Here is a 14728-nt window from a genome sequence, read left to right as displayed (position 1 = left end):
CGATCTGAATTCCAAATAAATATTCATTAGCCGTATGAGTAAGAGAGCGAGAGAAAGAGAGAGAGCTGAGTGCACTTGTTATCGCATCGCACCGCCGTACACGGCGGCGCGGCGCCGCGCTCGTTGTACGTCGCGACGAGGCGAGCTGAAGCGCAAGCTAACCGCCAGGTGGGTGGCGATGTCGGTAGAGGGGGGAGCAAAAGTGCGAGAGGGGGTAGGGATGGAGGGAAACGTCTCTCACCTGTGCGCATTTCGTTGGCCTACTCTCGCCACGACGGCCGGATGCTACGCGGCGATCGTTCGGCGCGTCGCGGCACGTAGTCGCTCCGCTCGTCGTTCAAGTTGGATCACCATCCTCGACCGCTTGCGCATCGTCCGCCGTCGTCGTCGTGGAGTCAGTGCCTCGCGATCGTGCCGCGCGTGTGCAGAGCCGATCGTTCAGTTGACGACGTGAGATCACCGGAAGAAATCGTCGATCGCGGCGCGCGATATGGTGGTGGCCGTCGCGTCAACAAGTGCGTGCAGATGATGATTCGTGAGCCTGTGTTGTCGAGGATGATAGATATATATAGACGGAGAGAGAAATCATAATATTTGCACGCCGATGCACCTGTCGAAACGCCCGCGCCGTCGTCTCGTCGTGGCGCTGTCTCTAACCGGCGCGGTTCCGCTTCGCGGCGACCGGTGCCTGGATGCTTAACGTGCCGGCGCGAACGAGCTACAGTTAACGGCAACGTTTCACTTTGTCGGCTCTCCATGAACTTTATCCCCGTGACTGATTTAGAACTAAATCATTACCGTCCGTGTCGGTCGAGATTGAACATCGAACTGCCGGAAAAGTCGATCTCACGGTGCCGGTGGAGATCAAAGCGATCGTAGCTCGGTCTTCTTCGTAGTCAGGCGGATGTCGCAGAATCGTTGATTTTTCCTTTTCGTCGCGAACCTAGCGTGAAATTTCAACGAGCAATCGTTTGATGTCGATCCGACGTTAATTCATTTGATACATTTCTCGTGCTGAATAAAAAACACGTGTTTAGAGAGGGACGGTCTCGATCAAATCAAATGCGCGTCGCGATGTCGTCGCTTATAACGCGAGTCGTATTTTCCAGGAAAATAAAAGACGTATAGTTTTGAATACGCATGACGCGACGACGACGACGACGACGGTTGTCACATATGTAAATGAACAGTTACAGTTCGCGGACAAGTCGCGGCTTGAACGTTCACTTGGATAGAGCCCGCGCGAGAGCGGAGTGAGCGGACGGAATAAAGGTGATACGCACGTGTGTCGCGTGAGCCACAAAAAATGTCGATCTACCGATTCAGCAAAGGAGGCAGGCTGTTTGTGCAAGGCACGCGGGAAGACGACGATCGCGACGGCGTTTCGCCCAGCCCAACGGGTCCACGCAGCTCCGACGATTTGCGGGCCGTGTACACGAAACGCCGTTTGTCGACCGAGGTCTTAGGTAGAGATGATCGAAATCGAGGAGAAAGAGCCGGAGCAGGATTCACTCTGACGATCACGGACGAGAGTGTGGTGCTTGTCGGGTCTGTGTCGGAGAGAGTGAGCCGGTTTCTCGTTCACGAAGTGGAAGTTGTCTCACCGTTTAAAAACTCGTGATGATATTGTAAATAATTGCAGATTAATTGAAGAGCCATCTTCAGTCAATGGACAGCTTATTAAAGCAACGAGAGAATCGATGAGTCGTGTGCTATTTTTTTTTTTTTCTATCGTCGCGGTGCAATTACCTCCGATTCCGAGTTACCGCAACAATGCCGGCAATCGCCAGCATCGATACACGGCGTGTAACCATCTCGGCGGTTTCTCCGTTGCCGGTTGCTTGTCCTTTCTCAGCGTGCTATAATAAGCTGTTACATCATCGCGTCGACTTGAGAGGCTCGTTTATTTCCTAACAAAATTAAACCGCAGTTTACGGTAAAATTAAATGTTAATGTCATTTGGATGTTCAGTCGCATGTAGACGCCTATGACGTACACACAAGCACTTAGCGTAAACTGAGCATCGCAGAGAGAAAAGAGGATGTCAAAGATGAGCCATTCTCGGCCCATTGACGGAACTTTGATCAATTATTGGAAACTGTTTCTGGAAGCAGAAAATAATAATTATTTATCCACCAAGTCCAGAGAAAGTTTTGAAAATTGCGATTTATTATTATATCTATATACCTCCACAACGCATACCTATTATGTGAATTAAAAAAAAATCGACTTATTTATTATTCATCTTACATGTAAGTGTACAATTAATTTCATTTTAAAGATACATCAAAAATACAAAGATTAAGAGAACACTTTATGTGATTACTCCAACAATCAATAATGTATCCCGACTTTTGTAACTTTCCCCGAACAAATCATTCTGACATTCTGTTTCTAGAAGGTCTCAGAAATAGTTTCCAGTAACCAGTTAAGGTTTCGTTAGTGGGCTTAAAGTGGGCCTATTTTGAACATCCTTCTTAGTGCGTAAATTCTGCGCTATTTGGAGTTGACATATCGTCAGGTGAATCCTTTTCCGAGGATCGATCTCGCATGAAACCGTTGCTCCGTTCAACGGGATACGTTTTATTCGATCATCTGTATCGCTCACTGGCATATAGGTTCGTCGATCGAGTCGACGAAGACATCGAGACGCGGTGAGAACGGCACCAAGCGCATCGTCACTCGCATCGTCCGCAAGACGACGACTTTAACGCGCGGTGAGGAGCGTAGCGTTGCCGAGGACCTAACGAAACGCGCCTATCCGAAGTACCTGCAGGATGCTAGCTCGTCGACGACGGCTATAACCCGGCATGCCTCGGCAAAACCGAAAACTGTGCGGGTAAGCGAGTCTGAAAGCGCGCGCGGAGAATTGTCATCTCGAGTACAATCGTTCCTCACAGTCGTAATCGATTAAAGATGCAGGAATGTGTACGAATGTGTTCACGCTTGAAAATAAATCAAGTATGTATGACGATTTCCGCGAAGGCACGAGCCGGCGGAGGAATTCGCGTTAAAACTCGCCGTAAAATCGCTCGACCCAACGCCATGTTCTCCCAAAAGGAACACTCTCTCCCGTCGTAACGGATACGTCGTCTTAATTAGAATCGGAACGCTTGCAACGGCGATACACTCTCCTTGGTATAGTCCCGTAGCTCTATTACCGTTCTGTCTCTGTTCACCGTTACGTTACTTCGTCCCTGCGATTAATCCGCAAAGGAGATAGAATTTCTTTGCGGTAAAACTGGATGGGGCATTTTGTCGCGTTAAACTAACGGCACGAACAACGAGAGTCGACGAAAAAGTGGTTCTTACTTATTCGTCAATCTGCTTTCGATTTTATTCGGGGGATACCAGACCGGATTCATAAGACGCTCTCGAGAATCTCGAAGACAAGAGAGTCGATCATGAATCTTTTTCTTTAACGTCAACTCGTAAAAAGTGAACATTTTTCCAACTTGAAAGTACACGGGAATGTTTATGAGTCCACATTAGAAGAGAAAAAGATTTGTGATCGTCTTCAAGAAATTGTCTTTGAAATTTTTACTGGATTTTATCGAAAAATGTACTCATTTTAAATCTATGATTTTGTCTTATAGCATATTAAGACCCCCGTATTGTTATATCAAACTTATATCTGATGTAAGACACTCAGATTTTTATTTTGAATTAATTTCAAATTTTTCTGTTGAATTATGATATATGTGACATTTATATTTGTAAGTTTGATATAATTGAAAAACATTTATGTATCTCTCTAATATTTGAATATCTCACTTGAGGCAAGTGTCAAGTAAACACTATTTAACACGGCTCTTAGAGTTTTATTCAGAATTAGATTCAAAATTTTCTGTTGAATTATGATACATGTGACATTTACATCTATAATCTTGATACAACTGAAAAACTCTCATCTAATTCTAAATTCACACCTGAGTATCTCACTTGAGACGAGTTTCCAACAATGACTATTGATATGGGTCTAAATGTGCGATATTGCGATAGCTACTTAATGAATTAAATCACGCGAATATCGAACTTCTGACTCTCTCTAGTGTGTCTCCGCAACCTGTTGCTGTGACTCTCATAGGTTAAAAGAAAACAGATGGCATGGTCTGGCCAGATAACTCGTCTAAATAGCGTTTTCATACTCAAGAATGTGAGAAAATGCTATGTTCCCGGCACTCTATGCTTAGCGCTTTTATCAATGTCAATGGCAACTGTCTCAAATGGACGCGAACTCAATTCATGCGTCAATGCCAATGTCAAACCCATTGCCAATGGTATTTGTCTCTATTATCTCGTTACTTGAGTTGGGTTTGGTAGGAAGCCAGGCGACTGCTAGGATAACACGTTTTTATCGTTTAATATCTAGGAGCGATGGAGCCAGAAGATCTTTGCAAAGCTTTCATCGGCTCCCGTTTTTGAACAAGTCTACGGCTAATCTAAGCTCGGTGAAAACGGTAGATACACGTAATTTTTGATAATCCTTTACATTTTATACCGCATTAATGGATGAAAGCAAAGCTACGAAAATCAGAACAACGATTTAATAATAAATAACGGTTCTTTTGGAATCAAGCGCGTGAATTTAAAATCGCGACAAATGTTTTCTCGGCGCCGGTCGAGCTAGCGAAATGTTAATGGTTCTTGAAAGGTTGCGGTGTTCAGTTTCTATTAATTTCAAACCAGAACTTGGAACCGTGGAAGGCTGCATATAAGTTTTATATAACGCTCGCGTAGTTTTACTCTTGACAATTTTAAATCAAGAAACCGGTATAGCTTTCGAATGCAGCGGGAAATGTTCGTCGAATATTACTGTACCATTTAAGAACCTATAATCTGCTATTCTTCGAGACACTCGCATTTCAATTACGAAATTATTGCAAAGTACTTGGTGTGGTGTCTATCAATATATAATATTGTTCCATTGCTCGTTGCAAAAGTGGGAAGATGGTTGCAAAATGGCAAAAATTCGGAACGTTGCGAAATGATGCATCGAAGGGCGAACCAAAATCTTCACTTCTGCGTAGTGTACTTTCAAGAAGCTTTTTTTCTTTCGTTTGTTTTATACTTCGATGATGGGCGTTTCCCTGTTCACAGATATCCGACATAGTGGTGGGCCAAGAACCGAATGTGACGGCGCGCGAAGCTCTGCTAAGATGGGCCAGACGTTCGACCGCTCGTTATCCTGGCGTGCGAGTGACCGATTTCACCGGTTCCTGGAGAGACGGCTTGGCTTTCAGCGCTCTTCTACATAGGAATCGACCGGATCTGGTCGACTGGAGAACAGCGCGTGCAAGCCAGCCGCGAGAACGGCTCGATCGGGTCTTCTACGTCGCTGAGCGCGAGTACGGCGTTACCAGGCTTCTCGATCCAGAAGGTAATGACCGATTATTGATTCGATTAAATGTACCCGTCTGGCCATACCGGTCGTGACTAATTCGTTTTAATTTGATGGTCGACGTCTTGTTCCTGGAGTAAATATCTCGCCGTTACATTATCTTTTATTATTTTATCCCAAAATAGATCGCAAATTTTCTCTTTTTTTTCTTGTATAAAATTAGTGAAATTAAACAAGTAAAAGAAAACACTAAAGTAGAAAAATACTGCGATGTCGTGATATGTCCTCTCCGTGATCGCGTTATTTTGTACTATTCTTGGTGCTACTCGGCGATGCTATTATCGTAAATACAGCCCTACTTGCTGTATTCTCTTCGACCTACGTGTGTGTATAGTTCCCGCGGGCTACTAACGCGGATACATGGTGGCGGTGCACGTTCTTTCTGGTCACGGTACCTGACCAGAATCACTTCCGGTCTCGGTTCGTACACCGTAACGTCGCGCCATCGGCATTCATCGTAATTATACTTTCTATACTTGGGTCTTGCAGGTTTCTGACATTGGTCAGGTTGCAAGAAAAGACAACTGGATTAATAGATAATAGAAGAATTAGTCAATGTGACTCTTGATAGATTCTAATCGGATTTTTTTCGAGAAACAAACAACATCTGTCGAGTCTCTTTGCCGATCTTCGATTTTTTTTTAATAAATGCCGTTGATCTTTAAATTAACTATTGATTTCAAACACATGTTTTATTCTACACGTTGCACTTTGTGTAGATGTTGATACCCCTGAACCGGACGAGAAGTCTTTGATAACGTACATCTCTTCGCTCTACGACGTGTTCCCGGAGCCACCGGCCATTCACCCTCTATACGATGCCGAGGCACAAAGACGATCTGCGGAGTATCGCGAACTGGCCAGCTCGCTTCACATGTGGATCCGCGAGAAGATGGCACTAATGCAAGAACGATCCTTCCCGCCTACTCTGATCGAAATGAAGAAATTGGCGGCGGACAGTACGAAGTTCAAGAACGAGGAGGTACCGCCGCGATACAGAGATAAACAGAGGTTGACATACATCTTCAGAGACCTGCAGAAGTATTTTGAAGCGGTGGGTGAAGTGGACATGGAACAGGAATTGCACATTGATGTTATAGACAAGAATTGGAATCGCCTAATTATGTTACACCAAGAACGCGAGCAGGCTATTATAGACGAAATTAAACGGTAGGTTATCCAATTATTGTAATATAAATTAGATGCAATCTTTACATCAATATCTGATATTTTGCGTTATGTTGGAAAACATGAGAATGAAACGTATATTGTACGTGTGCCAACAGACTCGAACGCTTGCAACGACTTGCCGAAAAGGTACATCGCGAAATGAAGACGACCGACAACAGACTGGAGGAACTTGAGAGACGTGTGGAGGACGAAGCTCGCAGACTCGATCGCCTTCATCCTCTGGAGGCGAAGCACGCGGTGGACCTGCTGGAACAGGACATACGCAACACGGAAACTCAAATACAGAATATATTCACTGATGTGCACACTCTGACGGAGGGTAGATACAGTCAAGCTGCCGAGCTTCATAAGAGGTATACAATCATATTTCGGTTATTTAATACTACAATTTCAGCGAAAGCGCGTCTAATAAGTGTTCCTTGACTTTATTGCGGCTGTTGGAAGTGATAATGAACAAACGTGTTAATATACGTAACGTGCGTGCATTATGCTCTCAACTGCATAATTACATTGTTTCTATTCATACGATTCTCGCTAATGAGCAGACTATTAGAGCGCGCGTGCTCTTCATAGCCGTACCAGTAACTTTCGAAAGTTCTGTGCTGTGTTCAGCAACTTTCCAAAATATCTCGCATCGCGTTCAAGCATCTATTTTAATTAACCATCTCTTTATGTCTGTTTTCAGAGTGCAAAAATTGCATCAAAGGTGGGTAGTACTACGGTCCCTTCTGCATAGGCGTTTGGTACAGCCGTTGTCTGCAGTGTCTTTCCCCGTGGAAGAGCGCGTTGTGACGAAACACCGCACCACCGTCCATGAAACCCGATTGGTCGACACGAATCCTCATTTCCGCGCGTTGCACGACTGCATAGACTGGTGCAAGAATAAATTGAAGCATCTGCAAGAAGCGGATTACGGATCGGACTTGCCTAGCGTGCAAAATGAATTGGACGTACATCACAGAGAGCATAAGAACATCGATCAGTTCCAGGCTAAGGTCGATAAATGTGTACAGGCGAAGAACAACTTCCACGGGGAAGAGTTGACGCTGTACAGCCAGCATCTTAGTACTTTGCAGAAACTCTACGCCGAGCTGCTCGCCGTCTCAAACAAGAGACTCTCCGATCTGGACACTCTGCACGATTTTATACAGTCGGCGACTGGCGAGTTGGTTTGGTTGAACGCCAAGGAGGAGATCGAAGTCATGCGCGATTGGAGTGACAAGAACCTCAATGTACAGAGCATCGAGCAATATTACGAGGTTAGTTGTCATTAAAGCTTCGTTGAAGTAATAACAAATTTCCAGTTTGACTGATTTGTATAAAACTTGGTTATAAAATAATGCAGCAAGTTATTGAATTTATATGTTGTAATATATATGTTATTTTTATATTGTAATATGATATACTCAAGAATTTTTCCTTCGGTTGAATTGGATTAATAAGTTAGAATTTTTCTCCCTCGAAAGCAAACATACGGATCTGGCTTAGAGGTAAAATATAGTAGGAGAAAATATATTTATAGTAGGAGAAAATGTAGACCAACTCTTAATTACGCATGTATACGTTATCCACAAGCATGATTATTGAAAAATTTTCGCCAATTATTTCTTTGCAGTCTTTAATGAGCGATTTGGAGAAGCGCGAGATACAATTCTCGGCGGTACAAGATCGCGGTGAAGCGTTAGTCCTCCAGCATCATCCTGCGGCCAAAACTATCGAAGCTTACATGTCCGCGATGCAGAGTCAATGGGCTTGGCTTCTCCAACTTACTCTCTGCCTCGAAGTGCATCTGAAACACGCTGCGCAAAACCAGCAGTTCTTCAAAGATATCCAACAAGCCGAACAGTGGATTTCTAAACGGGATGAGACACTGAACACCATTTATTCGCAGTCTGACTTTTCGTTGGACGAAGGAGAGCGTCTCTTGAAGGGCATGCAAGAGCTGCGCGAAGAGCTTAATAATTATGGCGATCACGTACAGAGACTCGTGGAGAGAGCGAAGGACGTCGTCCCCATGAAGCAACGCAAACAACCAGTTATGCGACCGTTACAAGTGACCTGTATCTGCAATTACAAGCAAGTAAATGTGAGTACCATTTGTATAAAAGTATTTCTAAAATAGCTGAAGAGTATTTAATAGATATGCTCAAGAATATATTAATGTATCACAATATATTACTTTTGATTTACGTCATCTCTGTAGATGTCCATCGAGAAAGGGGAACAGTGCACGTTGTACGATAATTCCGGTAGAGTCAAGTGGCGTGTGAAGAACACGCAAGGTGTAGAATCCCCCGTACCGGGTGTCTGCTTCGCCCTACAGTCTCCCGACAAAGAAGCGCTTGACGCCGCGGAAAGATTGCGGCGACAGTATGATAGAAGTGTCGCTCTCTGGCAACGAAAACAGCTGCGACTCCGACAAAATATGATATTCGCGACCATCAAAGTAGTTAAAGGTTGGGACTTGCCACAGTTCTTGGCCATGGGACAAGATCAACGTACTGCCATTAGAAAAGCGTTGAATGAGGACGCGGATAAATTGCTGTCCGAGGGAGACCCGGCGGATCCGCAGCTGCGAAGATTGAAGCGAGAAATGGCGGACGTGAATCGACTGTTCGATGACTTTGAGAAGCGCGCCAGAGCGGAGGAAGAATCGAAGAACGCCGGGCGTATTTTCAATGATCAGGCGTCCACGTTACAGCAGGCACTCGATGAGGCTGAGAGAGTACTGAATGCGCGCATAGCCGCACCCTTACCGCGCGATCTCGACAGTTTGGAACATCTGGTGCTGCAACACAAGGATTACGAGCAAAAACTGCATAGTCTAGCACCAGAAGTGGAGCAGATGCAGCAAACGTTCCGTGGCATCACTTTAAAGACACCAGCGATGAGGAACAAGTTTGATAACATAATGTCCAAATGGAATCACCTGTGGAACTTGAGCAGCTTGTACATCGAGCGGCTGAAATGCGTCGAGATCGTGCTGTCTGGTCTCGAAGAGAATACTGCATCTATCTCTGAGTTCGAGATTAAGTTGGCCTCCTTCGGCGAATTGCCGTCGGACGTGAAAGGCCTGCAAATTGTATTGGAAGATCTGATGGTCCTGCAGAATGCTATCGCACAACAGCAAGTATCAGTAGATCAGTTGAACGATGACGCGCACAACGCCAGGCGTCTTGTGGAGAAGTCACGACCGAATCATCGCGGCCCACACGGTGATATGGACCGATTGGACGCAGAGGTTAACAAATTGAACGCTCGATGGACAAACGTTTGCGGACAGTTAGTGGACAGATTGCGTAGCGCCGAGACGGCCTATGGATTGGCGCAACAGTACAACACTTCGTATCAGAATGAGGTGGACTTTGTTGATGAATCCTACGGAAAACTGGAGCTGGAGAATACGAAGGTAACGTAAACAATTGACAATTCCTCGTTTGCATTATCGATATTGAGACATTGAGAATTCATGATCTTTGATGATTGCAGAACCTGCTGAGTAAGGTGTTGGATCGTGCGCCGGCGATCGAGGCGGTGAATATCACGGGTGGTAGATTGATCCGCGAAGGAAAGGTAAGAACGAGCGGATCGTTGTAGTCCATTTCGGTGCCAGTGAGCCTTCTAGGTAGCCTTATAGCTTACGGTGTGAATGCTTGCATGAATGGAGTTCTGCGTGTGTCTTACATACAACATACATACATACATACAGATCGTCGTTTATTGTATCGTATGCGCTGCGCGCAAAAGCGCGCGCCCGTGTGACAAATTTTTCATCGTTTAGCGTTCGTTTAGCGGAGCGTCGAGTTTTTCTAGATAGCGGAGGTGTGTCGAGCAAGGCAGTCGCGCGCGAGAGACGCATTGCTGCAGGTGTACGTGAACATGGATGTTTCTTCAGAGCCGAGACTGCCGCTGTTTTTCCACGTCTTCTCAGCGGTGTCACGTGCGATTCTGCCTGTATCTTCTATTTATGTCCCGGGCCCTGTGCCACCAAAATAGCACAAACCGTTTTAACTGTCATTCATTAAATATGCTCACTTATGTAACACACGAGATGATATGATCTGAGGAGCGCGCGGGCCATCTATAATACCGCTGGACTTTCTCCTCTTAATCACGACTACCTCGTTAACTCTCAAATTACATCAGAAGCACGGTTGAATGAGCTGCACGACCTTAATTTAGCGGACGATTTAGAGTCCGTTTTTACAAATACTAGCCGCGCATATACTGCTTTAGGCGCTTCTAGCAACACGATTGTGATACTTCTTCGACCTTTGGATCCATAAGATAACCCAGTGAGGTATACAGCATGCGCAGCCGGCAAGGTGAAGCCTGACCAGTTAATATACGCAGGGAAGATTCATTCATAGCCAGAAATATCATGTAACGAGTATTACTCGCATTAGGCAGCTGCCCCGTCCTGCTCTCTCTTTGTCTCTTTCTCGACCGTAATTTACTTACAGCGCGATTTATCGCCGCTTATGACTCCTATGCGCATGCCTGCGCGTGACTCCAGCGATGCAGAGCCCAAAATTATTCCAAAGTTCCACATTACGTTTACGTTAACGTATACCTTCCGAGTAACTGGCAACTACGTATTAACGCACTTATATTTACTGGAAGTACCACATTGGGTTGTCAAAGTTGCGAATCGCAAATCGCGCGATTACGCTGTGCGGCTCCGGTCGTAACGCCTGCGTCTCTCGCTGTCGCTTTCGGAGGCTAACGGTAATTGGCACACGCACATACACCGATCTAATTGCACTAACCATAACGGACTAACCGGAACCCCTAGATCTATGGACAAAGGCTCAGAGCGTTCAAAGAACAATTGGAAGATATCTGCCCGTCGTTGGACGCATCGGTGAAGAGGCCGCGAAGAGATTCCGTTATTACGGTCGATAATGTTGCGCGCGATCTAGATACGCTGAACCGAAGATACACGACCCTCGTGAACCTGCTCGAGGAACGGGCCAGGCAGCTGGCGTTGCTCCATCCTGAAGACACTTCCTTGCAGGTGAGTGCGATGCACATTGCTTTAATACGCTCGAAACCAGCTTTAATATGTTTTACAGTTTCTTTTTAGGAGAGATTGCAGTTATTTTTTCGTAATTTTATTACGAACGGAAAATGATCTGTGCATTCCACAGAATTATTTATTAGTGATATACATTGGATAGGGTCTGGCGTTTATATTTTTGCCGCTATTGCTGAATAATCGAAAGAATTGAAAGAGCTATAAACCGGACACGAAATGAACTAGCGTTTATTTCAGGTTAGATTTAACCTTTTCCGCGCTGTGGTGCGTGTCGGTCCGTGACCAGAATTAATCCCGAGAACCGAATTTCGACAAGGCCTGCAATTTGCATTGCTGATGAATAAACGTCGAGAATCCGCCGTCGCGGAGTGAGTTGAGTGAGCGAATCACCTATTCAACTCTCGATCGTAACACTTCGACACTCGGCAAACGGCGCGCGATAACGCGAGTTAGAACTATTTCTAATCACGCGAGGATATTGCCGCGGCGAAGGTTTAATTTATTACGTCGAACGAGGTTGCATAGCTACTGATCTTGAATCCCCTCGATTGCCGAACACCGAGGGAAGATACGACGTTCAGTTCGAAGTTTACGCGCTTATTTACTCGCTACTCGTTTATATGCTACTCGTTGCATCATGCCGAATGCATATTCACGAATTTGCTTACACTTGAGCGAAATGATTTCCTCGGCGTCGGTGGAAAGAGACGTCTCGGGATTTAAGACTGATTGAAGCCTTCCGACTCTCCGACGCAATAGTGCGCGACCGCGAATGACATAAGCTGAAATTAATGAGTCTAGAGAGGAATGAATATGAACGGGCGCTCTCATGAAAACCCGTGTGCCCACGTCTCCACCAGGTATAATTATATTCCGAATGACGACGACATCAGAAATAGCCGCTATTTTTCTCCGTACTATTGCGCACCAGGCCTTGGGGGGAGGGGGGAATCGAATACTGAAACCGGCCGGAAGGAGTTATACTTTTCTTTCTTGTTTTTTCTCTTTTAATTGCGACTGTGTGCTCGCGCGTCGATGTAGAATCGTGATCTCGCTATCACGCTCGTCACCCCGGCAATATCTCAAGGCTACTTTGTCGTGAGCGCAAAACACCAACCTATGACATGCGACCGACTTTCACTCGATTAGCGAGCGGTTTTTCATCTTTCCCGCTCGTGCCGGTCTCGCACGCGGGATCGATAGGGTCGACCCAACGTGTCGGCGCAAATACGAGACGAAATGACAGTGGCGCGTTTACACCTGTTGAGGCCCCCGGTGTGGTGTTACGGTGTACTAATTGTTAAATTTAATTTAATTATGTATGCACCAGAGCATGCTGCAACACGAACAGAGAGGAAATGGAAAAATGCACATGTGTGTCAGATTTATGCATTCATCGCATGCATTTCTTTATTCTCGCTTTCGAAGGCCCAATTGAGAATTTTAATTCACACACTGAAGCACATTGTTTATATTCACTGATGTAAGAAGCAACGTGAACAGGGAATTATGTAATGGTTTTTTGTTGGAGAAGCGAATATCTCCAGTCCATTCAATCGCATTCTCGATCTCCGGCACGTTCAGCGTCCAAGCGACAGGAATTTCACGATTGTATTTACGAGCCTCTTTGACCCCGAAAATACCGTGGTCAGACAAGCGTCATTTAATCACTTACGTCATTCGGGAATTAATAAAGCTACTGAATATGTTTCCTGTTGAAAATCAAGGCGCGTGCTTGAGGCTTGTGTAACGCGTTTAACGAGTTTAAACACGCATGGAATCATCGGGTCGACCAAGGTGAATTTCTTTTCTCAAGGCGATGAATGCATTGATTTGCCAAAATCCTGAAGGCGCGGAGTGTCCTAAGCAACATGCGCCAATTGCGCCCACGTCTAAACGCGCTACTGAGTCGCGTTGCGGCGCCGCCGCCGCCGTCTCCACCTCCGCCGTCGACACCGTCGCTATTCGCATCTCCTTCGATGCCGCGCCATCGGAAACGACGAGCTGCCGCAGTGAGGGACCGTCGGTTGCGCCGCGATTGACTGTCTACCAGATCTGTCGAGCATGCTCGTCGGTCGCGCGAGCAAGTAAATCCGTCGTCGTAGCCGTCGTAAGCGCGATAGAAACGCGACTCTCCGATGTGAGCGATCATGATCGTGCGAAAGGTACGAATGACATATTGCGGGCACGGGTGTATCGCGTGCTATACGTTGTTTGAGGCTGAATACCGGTAACGTGGGTCTTGTCGCGTGAGTGAAATCCGAGTTGGACGTGTTAGATGATTGATTAACGAAATCATCCTCCCTCGCGACGATGGTTAAGAGAGTAGGCACTTGTTACTCGTGAAACGCCCATAAGGTGTCTGACGACTTGCATACGTGTCGGAGCAACAATCGTGAGATGGTTGTTCCATCGGTAGACAACCGGGGAAAATTACGGGCAGTGAATACCTTGAGACTAGTTTATTATTTGAGAGCTGCTTCATCTGTCTTGATTGTCGCTTGTAGAATGCCAAGGTCTGAGTCGTAGAATAACACATGCCAAAACAGACGGACACGGCGTGGAATATTCTCCGCGTGCGGTTTTCAGAAGAAATGATACGTCAGTTACGGATTTTCTGTAATTATTATTCCGATTATTTTTCCGGAGCTTGACGCGTTTCAGACTTCGCGATCTCATTTGTCAATGTCTCGTCTTGAGGTGGCACGAGAAAGATGTTGCTCCTCGTACTCTCTATGTGTGAATTTGTCGAAATTCTTCAAAGTTTGCAATCGATTTTTCACATATATTTATTCGCGGTGTGTGTTAAAACTTCCTTTGACGTTTGACTCAGTCATTGCTGATTACTCTTATCGGTTCGCTACGGCACGTTTGATTACGACGATCCGACAAGCTAAAACTGTCGCACCGGTTACTCACCGGTGCCTTATCGATGAATCCGATGTCGTTAGAGGTAGATTTTCGCGACGGCACTTTGTTATGCAAAATGCAAGGATATGAGTAAAATAAATGTACTATTCTGTTTGAAATGATGGATGAAAAGCAATAACATTACGTAGGATTTAGTTTGAATTTCAATCTGAATTAATGTAAATTAA

At 45.5% G+C, this 14728-nt stretch overlaps 1 protein-coding gene across 45 annotated transcripts in view; it reads left to right on the top strand.

The window, feature by feature from the left end:
* LOC116852327 (microtubule-actin cross-linking factor 1) overlaps positions 1-14728 on the top strand; it is a 111161-nt gene that overhangs the window by 53037 nt on the left and 43396 nt on the right. For 31 of the 45 annotated variants that reach the window (XM_032832568.1, XM_032832572.1, XM_032832569.1 and 28 more), the window contains 9 exons: positions 5101-5380; positions 6121-6571; positions 6688-6945; positions 7278-7851; positions 8059-8082; positions 8208-8678; positions 8796-10001; positions 10082-10165; positions 11388-11609. In XM_032832568.1, coding sequence (XP_032688459.1) covers positions 5101-5380; positions 6121-6571; positions 6688-6945; positions 7278-7851; positions 8059-8082; positions 8208-8678; positions 8796-10001; positions 10082-10165; positions 11388-11609 — 3570 coding nt within the window. Of the gene's footprint in view, positions 1-244; positions 516-563; positions 1467-2618; positions 2840-5100; positions 5381-6120; positions 6572-6687; positions 6946-7277; positions 7852-8058; positions 8083-8207; positions 8679-8795; positions 10002-10081; positions 10166-11387; positions 11610-13604; positions 13796-14728 lie in introns of those variants that run through there. The other 14 variants (XM_032832573.1, XM_032832571.1, XM_032832582.1 and 11 more) reach the window with 8 other exon arrangements.

Source organism: Odontomachus brunneus, unplaced genomic scaffold (assembly GCF_010583005.1).
Source record: "Odontomachus brunneus isolate Ranch 3 - 2012 unplaced genomic scaffold, Obru_v1 Obru_scaffold_215, whole genome shotgun sequence".
NCBI classification, from domain to species: domain Eukaryota; kingdom Metazoa; phylum Arthropoda; class Insecta; order Hymenoptera; family Formicidae; genus Odontomachus; species Odontomachus brunneus.
The sequence above is the reverse complement of the archived record's forward strand: the minus strand, read 5'-3'. Positions and strand labels throughout refer to the sequence as shown.